The sequence below is a fragment of the Sminthopsis crassicaudata genome, chromosome 6, assembly GCF_048593235.1.
Source record: "Sminthopsis crassicaudata isolate SCR6 chromosome 6, ASM4859323v1, whole genome shotgun sequence".
In the NCBI taxonomy this organism is placed as follows: Eukaryota; Metazoa; Chordata; class Mammalia; order Dasyuromorphia; family Dasyuridae; genus Sminthopsis; species Sminthopsis crassicaudata.
In genome coordinates, this window is record NC_133622.1 from 183,476,695 (window position 1) to 183,495,008 (window position 18,314).

The 18,314-nt window shown below is 35.5% G+C and overlaps 1 protein-coding gene across 8 annotated transcripts in view; it reads right to left on the reverse strand.

Moving 5' to 3' along the window:
- Positions 1–18,314, reverse strand: part of AFAP1 (actin filament associated protein 1) — a 231,522-nt gene that overhangs the window by 115,259 nt on the left and 97,949 nt on the right. For all 8 annotated transcript variants that reach the window (XM_074274085.1, XM_074274082.1, XM_074274078.1 and 5 more), the window contains exons 4-5: positions 16,162–16,270; positions 4,495–4,706 (exon numbers count right to left, since the gene is read on the reverse strand). In XM_074274085.1, the coding sequence (XP_074130186.1) occupies positions 4,495–4,706; positions 16,162–16,270 (321 nt within the window). The remainder of the gene's footprint in view (positions 1–4,494; positions 4,707–16,161; positions 16,271–18,314) is intronic.

The window sequence follows — 18,314 nt, forward strand, 5'->3', positions numbered from 1 at the left end:
AAGAAAATTGGATTTACACACATGTATTGTATCTAGGTTATATTATAACACATGTAAAATGTATGGGATTGTCTGTCATCTAGGGGAGGGAGTAGAGGGAGGGAGGGGATAATTTGGAAAAATGAATACAAGGGATAATGTTTTTAAAAATTACTCATGCATATATACTGTCAAAAAAATTTATAATTAAAAAAAATCAAATATAATTGATGGGGCTTTTCCTTTAAAAAAATGTAGGATGACGCATATTCATTAACTTTTATTAGATAGGTGTCTTTTCAGACTTAAACAGTTTTTGGTAAATATAAGAATGGGCTAGCAACAGAAGGGGAAAAGGAATATTATCCAGAGAAAAGTTAAGCAAATGTAACTTATCCCCAAATAACTGTAAAACACTATAAAGAATCTAGATATAAGGGATGGATCTAGAACATAGAATTTTAGAAATACAAGAAAAACATTAGAGCTAGAAGAGCTCTTCATACCCAGAACAATGTTGGAAATGGAAGGACTCTTAAAACATGACCAAGGGAAACCTGAGAGATTATCCAGATCCCAGATTCTCCAACTGTGATTTGTAATCCTATATGGGATCTTGTAATTTGATTTGAGGGGTCATGAAATTATAATTTATTATCAGTAAATGTTTGACTCGTATAGTTATTTTATATATATATATATATGTGTATATATTTCATGTATAAATTTCTCAGGCAAAAAGTATCATTAGTAGTGGAAAGTTCATGAAAGAGGAAAATTAGGCTAATCAATTTTTAACAAATTATAAAAGCACAGCAATTAATTGGTATGTGACAATATAAATACAATTTATATTTTCATGTTTGCAGTACAAAATAACTATAGCTGATATATTTAAACTGGATATTTGGCAGCATTTTTAAAACATCTCATTTGAAATACATTTAATTTTGATTTTTAATTGATGAGAAATTTTAAAGCATGTATATAATTAAGCCTCAGAGGGCAGTTATTCAGACAACAAATCGTACATGAACTAAGAACACATTAGTTAACTTTTGCCAGCCCTCCCCTAGTTTCTTTTTTGCTATTTATTTTTATAAATTCCCATGGCATCATACTGGCAGAAACTAACTTTGGGAGCAATTCAGGCCACACATGTGGCAAAAATATGCATCCTCACTGCTTCAAAAAACTGAAGAAAAAACTTAATTAAAAGAAAAAAAAAAACAATGTCTTCATTACAAATTTAGCATCATATTTTTTAAGTGTATCATAATGAAAACTAAAATGTTGAGAAAGAACAGTCGATTCTTTGCCATACTGTAAAATGACTTTTCTGGCCATTGTTTTCTTGCCTGTAAAAGGAAGGGCTGGACTACATGGTCTCTGAGATACTTTCCAGTTAATAATCAGGATATTAATAAAATCATCCATTATGTTTTGATGATATGATTCTTAGGGAAAATTTCAAAACATAAAGGAAAACAAATGAAAAGGGATTATTTCATGATACTATAATGCAATAGTTCAACCTCTGGCTTATTTCAGAAGCCCAAGAAAAATAACAGTTAGTCTATGGACTATTAGCTTATTTGGGAAGCTCTCCCTGTGCTTTATTCTGCATACTGTGTGGAAGAGGCTTGGGCCTTGCAGCCTGAAAACTTGCAAATGAGTCTGGCTCTGCCATTGGCTCTCAATAGGATTAGGGAAAAAAATCACTGCTACTCTTTAGTTTCTTCATCTGTTAAATGGAAAAATTGCATTTTTCTAATACTTTTCCTTCAAAAAGTAGGAGTAAAGAACTTTACCAATTGTAAAACACCATGGAGATGTAGAAAAATGGGTCTTTGAAGGTTAAAGTGTTTTAAGCAAACCACATAGGCTTCCCTTCCTACTACTGCTTGAGCCTTCATTTTTTATTCTCTCCCCTCTCCCTGACTTTCTACTTAAATCTAGAAAACTCAGCATTTAGGTTTCAAAAGCAGAAAGGAATTTCCCTTCAGATCTTTTTCCCCTTCAAAACCTCCAGGCCCTTCATGCCCCACTTGCATACCCTGGCATAGAAGAATACTATGGCTCAGTTCAGAAGGGAACTAAAAAGTTCAATTTTAGGCTTGTTAAAATGTCATGCATTACTTCCCTTGCAGAAGTGGGAGACTGGTCATGGTACATTGCATATACTGTCAGATGCAGTTGATGGCTTGGTTGGTTTTTTGAAGTAGGTTTTTCCCCTCGTTAAGAAAAAAAATTGTTGTTGCAAGGGGGTAGCTCATTAAATTGAAGAGGGAGAAGAGATATATTCAGAAATGAAGATCAACAAAAGATGTCAATAAAAAGTAAAAGAAAAGAGAAAATAACCAGACATGATACCACGTGCTGGTGGAAAGGCTAAGGCTGGCAGATCTCTTAAACTCAGCAATTTTGAGCTGCACTGGGTTTCGTCAATTGAATGTCTATAATTAATTCAGCATTAATATGGTGGGCCCCTGGGAAAGGGAATTTGCCTAGAGAGAAACAAAGTAGCCCAGATTGCAAGTGGAATAAATCAAAGCTTTCATGAAAATTAGTATTGAGATCAGACCAGCAATTAGCTCCTGTGCCTCTAAGCTTGGACAAGATAAACCTTAATTGTGAAAAAAAAGGAAAAAAAAATAGCTTACAGCAATGCTGCTTCCATGAAAAAATATGTACCATAGTGAAAAGGGAAACATGAAGTGACTAGTCCCTACAGTCACTGAATTTGGAGTCCTTCTTTTTCCAATCTGCTCAAGATCTGAAACTTATAATCATTCTATTTGATAAGTATTAATTACTTACTCTGATTCAGGAATAATGCTAAGTGCTGGGGACATACAGACAAGAATGAATCAGTCCCTTGCTCTCCATTGGAGGGGGCTTGGGAAGGCAAGGGGAAAGTTATATGCTCTCCAAATTTAGGGACTTGAGGGCAATTGAAGGAAGCTTCAGAGACACAACACAAATTTAGGTTCAAAATGTGAGATTTTTTTCTCTAATAACAGGATTTATGCACAAGATCATCTCAGAAAGCCACGGGTTCCACCTCACAAAAGTTCTTTAGGTAAAGACTAGATGACAATTTCTTGTCTAAAGCATAGAAGGCATTCTTATTCATGTACATCATGGCTTCCAAAGTCCATTCAAATTCTGAGATTCTGTGAAAGTGAGAAGTTTGGGGATCATAAAGCTCAAGGAGAAGACAAGTTGTTTGATTTTGGATATGTTGAATTTATAGTATGAATAGAGAACCCCACTGGAGCCATGTAGCATTAAAAAAAAAACGGTTTATTGTGGAAGGGAGGCTGAGGTGAAGCTATAAATTTGGTTGTCATTTACAAAGAGATGATAATTGAAGCCATCGATGAATTTATCAAAGTAGGAATTTGAAAAAAAAGAGAAAAAAGAACAAAGCGAGAACCTTGGGTGGTCACCTACAAGCAAAGAAAACAAGCCTAAAGGATAGTAAGACAAACATGACCAATAGTACAGTGTTTCAGAAAGCAAAGGAGAAGAAAATATCAAAAAGAGAATGGTCCATGGCAACAAATGTCAGAAAAAAGGTTAAGAGGGATGTGTACTGCCAAAGGCCATTAGATTTGGCAACGCTATGTGGCTGAATCATGCTGGTTTGGAACAGCAAGATCATATTGACAGCAAAATATAAATACTCCTAAACCAAGGGCATTTGGGAAAAGATGAATGGTATTTAAAGACTAGTGCCATAAAGAACCACAATGATCTGAGAAGTATATCCTCATATATCACATACCTAGTATTTTTTAAAAGGCAGATTTATAACTGATAGCACAGGGCATGAGTATTAGATTTGCAAAAAAATCCTTTTCTTTTTCCTATAAATAATAAGTTCACCTCAAAGAAGGAAACTACAGGGAGGGTGAGGATGGTAACTAAGAATCTTAAATTCTATTCCTTCCACTAATTGTGTTACCTCAGGTTATTTACTTCAGGTCTCTTAGCACAATTTCCTCATCTGAAAAATGAAAGGACCAGAGTAGAAAACAATAGATGAAATTTATGTAACACTTCAAGATTTATAGAATACTTTCCTCATAATAATTTTTGTGTTGGAAGAAGCTCAAATATTAGCATTCTAATTTTACAGATGAGGAAATCAAGGCACTGAAAGAAGAGAATATCTAATAAATATAAGAAATGAAACTAGAAAGCCTTTTCAATTCTACTACAAAAGCATGATTTATAGCCATACTTTGTAATCCGTTCAGTTCTTAATGTTTGTTAAATCAAACTGAGTCAAATTTAATTTAAACTGTAATTCAATAAGCAAAAATTCAATTTACACATAACTTTCTGGGCTTACTAGTTTGACAAGCAGCTGTCAGAAAGGCATTCAATATCTTAGCACTTTGGTTTCCCTCCCTTTCCCAGAGGGAATATTGATTCTGAACATGCACCAGAAGTTGGCTATATATGCAGGTAGATTTTACTTAAAACTATGTACTCGAAAAGCTTTACCAGTAGTTTGGTGTCTTTGATGACACAAAGCAGCTTGGTCCACTGTCCGAACCGTTTCTTTCTTAAGAGAAAAGCACAGATTTTGGCATCTTTCACAAGATCCATGGAGGCTTCATCTGATGGCCACTGATGTCTCGTCTTCTTCCCTTTCCCATCTTCTTCTTCTTCATCATATGATTCATACGAGCTGCTCATTGCATCTGAATCATAATCTTTCAAGAAAGAGCAAAGCAGATCAGTTAAAAGAAACTACCATGAAGAATGTCTACATCCTTGAAAAAAGTATAAAAATATTATGTTATGTTGTCCCTCTACTACTATGAATATTTCATGGGAGGGAAAACAAATTTTAGAGTATCATCACCTCCAGTGTCCTATTTATGTAAGTAAATATTAAAAATGTTGCTGAATTGAATGATGAACTTAGCCTTGTTTTGAATATTTATTTCCCAAATCTGGAGTGTTGGATGTTGGAAACTAAAATGACACTAATCTAAAAAATTAGAGATGTTCTCAACCCAATTCTTCGATGACTGAAAATGTACTTGAAAGTGGAAATGTTTTTTTTAAAGAAACCTTCTGGATGTTGTTTCCTTGACCAGATTTATAACGTCTGAGCAGTTCAAATTTCTATAGCAATTCACAGTTTACAAAGCACTTTATGGCCATGATAAGATTAGTTCCAAACAGCTGTCTTGTGAAAAAACAAAAAATAAAGAAATGTAAGCTCAGTTAAATGACTTATTCAATTACACACTGGCAGTTCTGGCCTCAAAATCAGAAGAGTTAAATTTATATAGAGATCTTCCCATTTACTTATTTTTGGAACTGTCCTTAAGTTAGTTCCCTTCTTTTAAGAAGGTTTGCTCATTTTAAAAAAGTGAATAATGATACTTGAACTGCCTACCTTTTTGGGTGGCTATAAGCAAACCTGAAAGTTCTGGAGAAATTATTAGAACTCTTGTGATTACCATTAGTTGAGGTAGAATCCTGCATCACTCTTCAGTGAAATGAATATCCTGAACAATGTGATCACCAAGAATATCCCAAAAAATGTGATAATCAAGGAAGAATTATAGCTTTAAAAAAATGAAGCAGCTAATAAAGAAGAAAACTGGGCTAAAATAGATAAAACAATGGGTTAGAAATCAGAAGGCCTAGGACTCTAGGCCAGGTTCCATTTTTTTTAACCAAGAGAAATCACTCTTTTTAGTCCTTACTTTCCCTCTCTGTAAAATTGAGGGAAATAATCACTGTCCTGCTAATCTTAAAAGGGTACTAGATGGTTCAGAAAAGATAACAGATGGAGAAAAATTTTTGATTCAGAGTAAAATGCTCTGAAAGAATGAACAATGACTATGCTACACTATCACCTGGGAGAAAATCTCTAACTAATTCTTGTTGAAAACAATGCAAGGAGCTGAAGGAGGAAACAAAACAGCCTCCAAAGGAAATGGTGGGCAGATGAGGATATTTTATGTTTTAGATTTATTGAGGTTTTCAATGTCGAGTACATAACCACACAAATTCTAACACCTTCAATTTACAGATAAGATCAAAACCCAGAGTGATAAAGTTCTTTGCTCACAGGCCCAGAGCTGCAGTTGAATCAGGAACTAAACTAATGTTTGCTAACTTTAAATCCAGATCTCTTTCCACTGCACCACAGGGTTCTTTTAATTATAACATAAAAAGGCTACACAATGCTAAGAACTGGCATAATCAAATTAAATTTATGGTAACCTAGAATGTCTAAGCAAACCAGAATGGCCTTTGTACTCAGGAACCGCTTGGGGTCACAGAAAGAGCTTGAAGTTAGAAGGGGAGTCATACATCAGTGGTAACACCATAAAATGCAATAATTACAATGGTGTTCTTTATCTCAAAGAACTATAGTAAGTAAAGTCCTATATACAGGGTTTGGATTCAATGAGATATCTGCTTTCTCCTACCCCAAATTTCTTCCTTCCTTCCTTCCTTCCTTCCTTCCTTCCTTCCTTCCTTCCTTCCTTCTTTCTTCCCCTTCCTCCCTTCCTCCTTCCTTCCTTCATTTCTTTCTTTCTTAAAATTTTTTCAATTATTTCTTATTTGGGATCATCCAAAACAAACCAATCTGAACAAGACTTAATGTTCTAGGTTCTGGAAACACAAGGACAAAAACCAATAATAGCTCTCATCAAGGAAGCATCCAACAAACATTCACTTTTCAAGGGGGGGGGAGCTAGAAAACTATTAAAGTGTTATTTTGGTTCACTTCAGTATTCACACACTTTATTATGGTGTTACCATTGATGTATGACTCCCCTTTAAAAAAAAAAAAAAGTGTGAATGGCTTTTGAGATCAAGGGTTCCAGGCGAATGATTTCTAAAGATATGGGTCATTTCAATTAACCAGAGTTAAATTTCAATTAACCAGAGCTAAGGGGGCTAACTCTATGACTGACCTTCAAAGTCTTCTCTCCTTGGAATATTAATCCATTCTACTTTGTGTAAGCACATGTAATTCATTATATATAGCCAACCCTGGACCTTCCTTCTTGCAGACCATCAAACTAGAGGGCTCACCCAAGTATTTTTTCCATGTTTCTCATTGGATTCCTCTCCTTCACTCAATCTCTTCCCTCTAACATATTTCCATCTCTTGCTTTAAAAACAGTGATCAAATCAATATTATTACTGCTACTGGAAAACAAACAATTGTTATTCAACTTCAATCTTGAATATTGTTCCCTGACTCCATAGTCCCTTCCATCATGAACCCAACAGCATACTATAAAATAGTGTTTGCAACTCCAAAATAAGTTTTATATCAATTAGTAAGGAAGTGTTTAATTGTGGTTGTTCAGTAGCTTCAATTATGTCTGGCTCTTCATGATGCCATCTGGGGTTTTTCTGGCAAAGATACTGGAGTAGTTTGCCATTTCAAAGATGAGGAACCATTAAGTGACTTGCCTAGGGTCACCCAACTAGTAACTCTCTTGAGGCCAGATCTGAACTCAGGAAGGTGAGCCTTTCTGACTCCAATCCCAGCATTATCCACTGCACCACTTTCCTGCCCCTTAAATATATTGATTACTAGTCTCGAAATGCTTGAGAAATACTCGACTGATGATCTTGTAGAATGACAGAATGTTTGGAGTGGGAAAGGTGTTTTTCTAAGTCCAAGATAATATTAGAACTATTGGATCAACATTTGATGGTGGGCCCAGTGGATGACCATTATTTAATAGCACAAGGGAGGAATAGAGAATATACAAAGCTGCGACAGAAGGCCAGAGCTTTGGGTATGTGAGGTGAATCAGACATTCAGTATTCCAATATTTCCTGTATCTCACTTCCTGATCCAGATCCAAAGTGCCACTCCTATAACTGACTTTCCACTTCCATTTCAGTGACAGATTTTTCTCCTCTGAAAAAATCCTAGGATTACTCAGATAGGTCTCACAAGGGACTACTTACCCTTCAACAACAGTGCTTAGCTTAAAAACTGGCTTATATTGATACATATTATTTAAAAAAATCATTGGACTTAAAAGTGAGAATTGAGTACAAATCTCAGTTCCTTTACCTAAAACTCAAGGCAAGTCACTTCACCTTTTAACCTCAGTTTTCTTATCTTAAAAAAAAAAAAAAAAAAAAAAAAAAAGAATCATTAATCCTTGTTAAAAGCAAAGGCTTCAATCATGAATTCAAATGAAATCAGCTCCATAAAGGGCTATGTATCCAAAAAGTATCTCCTAAATATGAGGTATTATTATTATTATCCTCAAAATTGGCTAGAGTAGTTACATAGACTATCTACTGCCCTACTCTCTCTCCATTTCATTTGTCCTGAGCAATCATAGAAGAGCAGAGAGAAACGTGTGTTTCTCTACTGTGTTAATGCTGCTAGTGTAATAGTGGTCCAGGCTGAACAAGGTCTTGGACTGGCCCAATAGAGATAAAGAATCTCATCTCCTTTTGAAGTTTTTATTAGCAGAAAGATGCTGAGAAGAACTCAAGGAAAATAAGAGGATCATAACCCTTGGTGTTAAAAACAAGTGCCCGGGTCAGAATTAAGTAGAGATACAACCCCAGCCCCCAACCTCACCCCCCCCTCAGCCTCTCAATTATACTGTCTTTTCTGAATGTTCCTGAGAGGGGTGGAGTTGTTAGGGAGGCTAAAAATAAAACTGTGTGGGTTCTTTGTACAGTTAATGGTGCTGTTGGTCAGGGAAGAGGCCAGAAAATGCTTTTATGGGCAGTCATCACCTTAAGGGTGAAGTCCTGACAGAGCCAAAAATGCTCCTCAATAGACTTTATTCTTGCAACTACAACACATCATGGCAAAGGCCAAAACTGGGCAATCAAACACATTATGGAGCCTGGACTCTCTGTTTGGAGAACTGGCTATAGGAACATAATTCTTGAATAATTATTTTTCACCCAAATTTCTAGGAGAAAAATTCTTTCATCGGGTATCTAGGTGGTGTAACAAGTACAGTGCAACACCTAGAGTCACAAAGACTCATCCTCCTGAGTTCAAATCCAGCCCCAGATACTCATTAGCCATGTGACCATGGGTAACTCACTGTACCCAGTCTGCATCATCTGTAAAATGGAGCTGGAGAAGGAAATGACAAACCACTCCAGTCTCTTTGCCAAGAAAACCCCAAATGGGGTCAGATAGCCTATCTACCCTTTAAAACAAATCAAATGTCACCTTGATCTTAAGGATACCCATCACTCCTCTCCAGCTAGAAATAATCTTTTAATTTTCTATGAATTAATATCATATTTTGTATCCTACTTTCTACATTTTCATATGGTAGCAGTAATATGTTTGTGAGTTCCAGAGTTAGGATAGACCTTTGAGATTCATAGGATCACAAGGCTTAGAACTGGAAGGGACCCTCAAATATCATGGAGCCCAACTTCTTCATTTTATGAATGATGGCAGACAGCTAAGTCATGCAGTAAATAGAGCACCAATCCTGAAGGACCTGAGTTCTGATCTTAGATACTTCTTACTTCATAGGTGTCTGATCCTGGGCAAGTTACTTAAATGCAATTGCCACAGCAAAAAAAAGAAGAAGAGAAGAAAAGGTGAAGAGAGGAGAGGAGAGGAGAGGAGAGGAAGAAAAAATAAGAAAAGAAAATGAAATGAATGACAGAAATTAGACTTAGTAATTTGTCCAAGGTCATATATGCCAGTGAGTACTTTCTAATTTCAAGTCCAGTATTTCCTGCACTATACAATGTATCCTTCTAGGTTATATAGTCCCCGAGTTCTTTTTTTTAAGTTTCAGGGTTTTTTTGTTTTGTTTTTTGGCAAGGCAATTAAGGTTATGTGACTTGCCCACGGTCACAGGGCTAATAAGTATTAAGTGTCTGAGGACACATTTGAACAGAGATTCTCCTGATTTCAGGGCTGGTCCTCTATTCACTGCACCAGCATCTAGTTGCCCCTGTCCTTAAGTTCTTATCCCTGAGTCTTTGACTTCATGAGGTTCTAAAAATGCATATGTATTTAGATAACTGTATTTTAAATAACTAGCTCTCTTTGCCCTCTACGTCTTATTTTATCCATTTAAAAACATTATTCCAAGAAGGAATCAATAGCTTTCACTAGACTGACAAAGGAGACTGTTATACAAAACATGAGGAAACCGTGAACTAGCCCAACCTGAGAAGATACCCATTTACTTTAAAATATCCCTAACAAATAGTCATCAAATTCTGTTTAAAGTTCTTCAAAGAAAGGGAACCTTTTAGCTCAAATACTTATCAGATCTACGAGAATACAAAAACATAAGATTATGAGTTCCAGTAAGGGGGAAATGGGGACGTAAAGGAAGGCTTCACAGAAGGGGTAGCATTTAGAACTTGACTTTGAAAGAATAGGAGGATGTCAACAAGCCTACAAAGGAATTTCATAGCTTATTGTTGCTATTATTCAGTAATTTCAATCATGTTTGATTCTCTAAGACCTCATTTGGGATTGGCAAAAATATCAGAGTGGTCTGCCCTTTCATTCTCCAACTATTTCACAGTTTAATTTACTAGTTTGGAAAAAAACAAAAAATATCAATAACATTTTAAAAGACAGAAAGAGAATAAAACGAAGTCAAAAGACCTGGGTTAAAATTTTCCTCTATTTACTATTTGGTGTGACCCTGACAAAGTCATTTCCTTTTGCTGAGCCAGATTCTTTTTCAGTTCAAGCCATAGGTTTCTTATTGTTTTCAAAATGAGAAAATAGTCTTGTAAAGAGGAAATTTCCCAAAATCACAACCATTTGGCCACCTATCTCCTCAACTGTAAAATGAGACTGTTGAACTCAACAAAGATTTGTTCTAATTCTACCATCTTCATCCCACGAGGAACCAAATAACTCCCAAAGGCCTAATCCACTTTTGGACAGCTCTTGTAGAAAAAGTCTTTCCTGCCATCTGGTTGAAACTGAGTTGCAGTTCCCCCTTATTGCTCCTTTTTCTGCCCTATACAGACCAACAGAACAAATCCTCTTAGAATGGCAGTCCTTGATTATTTGAAGAGTTATCATGCTCTTCCCAGAAACTCATCTTCTCTGAGTTGTCTGGACTACACACAAAGGACTATGTGTCTTTTTAATCTTTAAAATCCACAATGCCCAGTATGGTGCCTTACCAAAAGGGATATTCAATAAGCAAATGTGAAATTAAACTGACACAAATTATCCAGTACAAAAGAGTCAGTCAAAATGGCACTTATTTATATTTAAAAACCAATTTCCCAAGAGGCTTATGGCATCCTGAACACTAACAAAATCTGAAAACAAAGACCTGCTAATACAGTCAAAGCCAAGATGAAACGTAAAACCAACTTTAAGGAAATATAAATCAAGGAACCTATAAAAGCAATTCCAAGCTCGAGAAAAATAAAAAAGGCAATATAATCCATGACTGATTTAGGTCATCAATCAGAACAAAGCTAATCCATGCCTATTATTCTTCATGGGATGGAAGGCAAGCTCTGGGTGCCAAAGGCTATAAGAGATTTTTCAAATGCATAGGATGAATTGAGACCCCATGGAGTGAATCCCTGGTGACTGGATTGATCACTGGAGCATTTACCTCCAATGATGTATTTCCTCTGGAATTAGCCTGAAGCAAATTGGTCACTGGCATGATCTCAATCAGAGGAACAGGATGTGACAGGTTGGGCTACTCACAGTGACGACTAGCTACAAAATTCATTTCAATGAATCAAACAAAATTGCCTAATAGCTCTTTGGAAGACTGTCACTCCTCTCGTGGGCTACTGATGAATAATTCAAACACCAGGCAACAGACTTTGCACAAAGTTCAGTTTGCCAACAAGGAGAAAAGAGCTGCATGAAACGGAATTGAACCTGAGTCATGCATTTAAAACCATACTGTAATTAGCTTAATATTTTAACGCAACAAGGAAGAATTCTATCACTTAAACGGTGAAAGTAATTCTTCCTATCAATATGGATCTGTTACAACAGATAGTAAATATAATTTTTTAAAGTTAAAAATTATTTCTCTTGGCCTTTCTGGTTAACTAACTAGACTTGTCCTTGAATGGCAGAAATAGTCTTGCATAATATCTATCTTCAAAAATCATCCAGTATGGGAGAATGGGCCAGAGATTCACTCCACTAGTTTATCCTTTAAGAACCCATAGTCCCCTCCGGAATACGATGAAGCACTGTAGAAGGAATTTGGTGGAATAATTAGTTATTTAAAACCAGATATGGATAATATATTTTTAAACATCTCATGATAATAAGAGATGAACTGAATATTTTTTCCAAAGAAGCATTTTTAATCCTTTCTTAATGAAACAGAATGAATGAAAAAAGGAAATCTATCAATAGATGATTTCCCAACTACTTCCTACCAGCAATATCCTTTTCCCTTAAACCTTCCTGAAAACTTTGTTTAGAATGTATCCAACATCTAAAACTATAACTAGTAATTAATATCTAAAACTATTTCTCTGTCAGGCTATGGCTTTACATATCTACCACAGTGTTTTGCACAAAATATACTTTTCATAAATTTCCAATTTTTTTTTCTTCCCTCATGTCCTCCCTCCCCATGCTAGCAAGCAATCTGATATAGGTTATATGTGTACATTCATTTTTAACATAGCATAAAATGAGATTTAAATTTTTTATTTCAGTGTGATTCTGAAAATGATACAATTTAGTAACACTTATGAAAAGCGTATTTTTTGCAGAGGTAGTCATCTACACCGAGAGAGGACTGTGAGAAATGGATATGGATCACAACATAACATTCTCACTCTTTTTGTTGTTATTTGCTTGCATTTTGTTTTCTTATTCATTTTCTTTCCCTTTTTGATCTGATTTTTCTTGTGCAGCAAGATAAAATGTATATATTTACATATATTGGACTTGACACATATTTTAACATGTATAACATATATTGGATTGCTTACCATCTAGGGGAGTGGTTTGGGGGAAGAAGGGGAAATTTTGGAACACAAGGCTGTCCATGGGTCAATGTTGAAAAATTATCCATGCACATGTTTTGAAAATAAAAAGCTTTAATAAAAAAAATTAAATCCTTTTTATTAGGGGTAGTTCTTTGAGAAGGGGGAGGGAGAGAGAGAAAGAAAGAGATAATCCATCTTTCATGTGTACTTCTTATGTAAGAAGCCTGTTGGGGGCTATCTTAACAGTCTACTTCCATTTCAATGAAATCCAACAATGGGAGGCTGACACAACTCATGCAGAAACTGAAACACCATCAGAGATTATTGATCACAGATCAATGAACTCCAGGAGAATGCTTGTTCTGAAAGATTTGGGGCCTTATTTAGTCTGTTTCATGTGAAATAAAAAGATGTGTGTTGACTAAAAGAGCCTACTGAGAGTTATTAGATAGCAATGAGGGCAATTATCTTATCAATGTTACTGCTTTGGTATAGATGTCTCCATGGTACCTGTGAGACATGGAATCAGAATACCAAGTTATTCCAATTGCCAAGAGCAATTCTACTAATCGATTGATTCTCCAATACATGAGAGCAACACAACATATCTGATCTCTCTGAACCCTCAGTTTTCTCATCTGTAAAATGTAGAAACAGTATCAGAACACATGCCTCATAGGTTATTTGCATTCTATCAACTCCACAATGTTACACAAGTGCCAATTATTATTATTATTATTATTAATGTTATAATGAATAAAAGTAGTATAATAATAAAGCAATATGAAGATGTCACTGGTAAAGGTGATTGAAAATAGCACTGTAATCACCTGACACATACCAAAGAAAGATAAATAGATATTCCTTCATTACTGTATAATTTACTTTTAAAATGAACATTTATTTGAATTAATAGGTGGAAAGCTGTTTAAATTAGGAGAAAATACAAATTCCAGTTTAATTTTTAAAGGAATTGTGTTATCACTTCAATTTCTTAAAGGATGTTAAAATTAGTCTGAAAATGAATTGTTGCACTAACAATGAATGAATTTAAGCCAGTTGTGTGTATGTTGAGGAGGAAGGGCAGTAGAATTAAAAAAAAATAAAAACAAACAAACTACCTACTTACTCTGGAGTCAGAGACTACAAATTCAAATCTTCTTTCTGATTCTTATTATATCGATGACATTGCACAAGTCACTTGTCTGGTTCTCAATTTCCTATCATGTAAAAAGTGATATCAGACTACATATCCTGAGGTCTCCAGTTCTGAGCAAATGATCTAGTAATAACTGCAAATTCTGGGGCAGCTAGGTGGTGCAGTAGATAGAATGCTCATCCTAGTCAGGAGGACCTAAATTCAAATCCAGTTTCAGACATTTGACACATACTAGCTGTGTGACCCTGAATAACTTAACCCCGATTGCTTCATCAAAAAATAAATAAGTAAATAGATTCTGATGATACTGGGGTTCAAAAATACCAACTGTACAAATAGAAGATAAGAAAAGGAATAGCTGGACACCACACACATAATACAACTCCAAGTTCCTGGAGGATATCAAATATCAAGTTTGTGGAGGATATTATCCCCATCTTACTTATTTTTTTATATCTTCCAAAGCACTTAGGGTGAATAGCAATGACACTATTAAAAATAATTCATTTACAAAGCATTTTTAAGTTTACAAAGTGTTTCCCAAAAGTTCTATGAGACAAACAATAAAGATGTGATTTTCTGCATTTTACAGAAAGACAAAAATAATACTTGAAAGATTAAGTTATTTGTCCATATTCATGTGGCTTTTAAGTAGCAAGGGCAGTTTTTACTGAGGTCTAATGACTCATGTCCAGTAAATTTTCATGCTCTCTCTTACCACAATGCCTTATATAGTGTGGTGGTATGGAAAGCCCATTAGATGTGGAATGAAAGGACCTGGCTTTTCAATTTACCGCCTATCTTGAGTCTCAGTTGTTGTTATTCATTTGTTTCAGTCACGTCCAACTCTTCATGACCCTATTTCTTGGGAAAGATGCTAGAATTCTTTGCTATTTCCTTCTCCAATTCATTGTACAAATAAAGAAACTGAGGCAGACATCATTAAGTAAGAGGTGTCCAGGTCTGAGTAAATATGTGAAGCACGATTTGAACATAGGAAGATGAGTTTTTCTGATTTCAAGTCCAGTGCTCTATCCTTTGTATCACCTAGCTACCCAAGCCTCAGTTCCCTACTCTGTCAAGTGAGAATATAGCACTAAATGAACTCAAAATTTCCTTGAAGATTAAAATCTATGACCCCATGATTTGCTAGAAACCCACATATCATTTTAAATAACTTTTGTTGAATTGAACCAAATCTCATTTTGTATGTAGACCTTAGCTTAGAATCTCCAATAGCTTTCTCAGAATCATAAAAATTTTCTTTTTTTCTTTCTTTATTAAAGTTTTTTTTTATTTACAAAACATATGCATGGGTAATTTTTCAACACTGACCCTTGCAAAACTATCTGTTCTATATTTTCCCCTCTTTCCCCTCACCCCCTTCCCTAGATGACAGGTAGTCCAATACATGTTAAATATGATAAAATATATGTTAAATCCAATATATGTATACATATTTATATAGTTATGTTGCTGAACAAGAAAAATCAGATCAAGAAGGAAAGAAAAAAAAACCTAAGAAAGAAAAAAAAAATACAAGCAAACAATAACAGAAAGAATGAAGATGCTATACTGTGATCCATACTCAGTCTGCACAGGTCTCTCTGGGTGTAGATATCTCTCTTCATCCCTGAACAATTGGAAGTGGTTTGAATTATCTCATTGTTGAAGAGAGCCATGTCCATCAGAATTGATCATCATGTAGTCTTATTTTTGCCAAATCACAAAAATTTTCTAAGTTGGTAGGGCCCTTAGAGACTATCATCTACTCCCTGCTCAACAACTCCTAGTGAGGGGTAATTCAGTACCTCCCTAAAAACACTTCCGTTGGGATAACTCTGTTGGAAAGTTTCCCATAATTTTTTTTCTGCTGTGAACTTCTCTAATAACATCACCCATATGAATTTTAAGGCATAATCTAAGATCATAATATTTTTTATGTTACAAGAAACATCAGTGATTTCTCCTAGTCTGCCATTTTAAGGCCAGATAAGGCGACAAACAAATCCCAGTACCTTCTTAACACTCCCTGCCTCTTCCAGGGCAATGTTACTCACTTGAAGTGATATACTCAGGAGCCTTTCCAGGACTCAGTGGTACAGCTTCTTCATAGTAGCCTTCTGGGAGAGAAGATGTTGGTAATGGTGGAGGTCCACTGTCTGGTGGCTAAAGGATAAAAACAGAGACAGAGATCACTATAAAGTCCACTCATAAATCAATCATGTCAGTGGAATTCAATATTCATCAAGGCATTCGCAGTGACAAAATTCATCCTTCCTGCCCACCTTGATAATATTCTGTATATTCATTAGCTGCTTCTTAAGAACTCTTAGGACTGCTATTGTTTGAGGGGTTTTTGTTTGTTTGTTTGTTTGATTTTTATTTTTTTTTGCTTTTCTTTGCATCCTTAGAATTTATCAATGTGTGTGGTATAGAGCAAATACTTAACACTTTTTGACTTTAATATGAAAGATTTATTAAATTCATAAGCTTTCTGGTGTTCTCCACCTTCCTATTAATCTCATATTACAAAAATTTGATATTTAGATGTAAAATAACAACAATAAAAAATCAACCACCTGTTAACAGTTCATAACGCAGGATCCCAGAACTGGAAGTTAGTTTTAAAGGTCATAGAGTTGAAAGGATAAGATCATATAGTTTATGTGGATCCTTTTCCCTTTTTTATGATCTTCTTGGGATACAGACCCAGTAATGGTATTTCTGGATCAAACGGTATATATGCACAGTTTGATAGCTCTTTGAGTAGTCCCAAGGTACACTCCAGAATGGTTAGATCAGTTCACAACTCCACCAACAATGCATTAGCTTTCCAGTTTCCCACATCCCCTCCAACATTTATCATTTTCTTTTTTCTGTCATTTTAGCCAATCTGATAAGTGTGATGGGGATATCTCAAAGTTGTTTTAATTTGCATTTCTAATCAATAATGATTTAGAGCATTTTACATGACAATAGATAGCTTTCATTAATTTATTTGAAAATTGTTCATATCCTTTGATCATTTCTTAATTGCTTGTATTCTTTTAAATTTGACTCAGTTCTCTATATATTTTAGAAATGAACCTTTTAGTTCAAATCCCTCATTCGAAGAGAATGAGGTTCAAAGCAGGAAGATATCTGGCCTATGTCATGGTCATATGGATAAAAAGTGATAGAGTCAAAAGTTGAATCTGGGTTTTCTGGCCCCAAATGATCCTTACTACATTAATGGGTCTCTTGCTTCTCTAAGAACAATAAAGTGCTGGTTACAGAATAAAGTAGGTGAGTGGATGGCACTGTCAGGAACAATCCAGTTACATCCCAGCAAACTTAAAAGGGAGACAAGGCAGAGGTGAGAGGCCGAGAGATCTACTGGGAACTGCTTAGAGAATGATAAGTATATTCCTCCTACCACTCAAAGACTGCTTATCCAGACAAGAGCAGTAGCCACACAGATATTTCAGGCTCTTGTTGTTTCCTCAGATCACACTCCTGGGATGACCTCATGGGGGACAGGTAGTTTAAATATAATTATCTGTTTTTCATTAAAATTCCAAAAAAAGAGATACCACTATCTTCTCCTCCAAAAATCTCTTCTGAGACACTGAATTCACAAAAAAATCCCTTTACAACGGCCCACCTTCCCCTACTAGAAGTCAGTCCTCAGTCAGAGCAGTGATAACTCTATGTCCAACATCTGCATGAGATTTTTTTCCTATATTTAAAGACAGCAATCTCTCTTCCACCCCGGTTTTCTATTCCCCAGGCAGTACAGAACTCCAATTCCTTTGGACTCTCCTCACAGGGCCCCTTTCCCAGTCCTTTAATCATCATATTTTTCTCCTCTGGCCTAGTTCCAGGCCCTCCACATCTCCCTCAAATATGAAGTCCAAAATGGTTCAGGATACACTATGGTCAGCATTGGGCAGGCCTCTATTGGAGGCAGGTCACCTATTAAATAGTCTTGTTTATACAACAGGAAAGTCATAAGGTTCAAGTGATATTCATTTTCATAGCATTTTAGGGCTTATTACATAATTCCCTCATAAGGGAGGCAAAAGTAATGAAACATGCCTCCTTGATCTAAAAATGGGAGACAACTGTGGAGCATTGATTTCTGATTTTTTTTCTCCAATTCTAATTGCTACTTGCCTTCCATTTATCTCCCTTTTAATAGATGTAAAAACTGAGGCCCCCCAAAATCAAG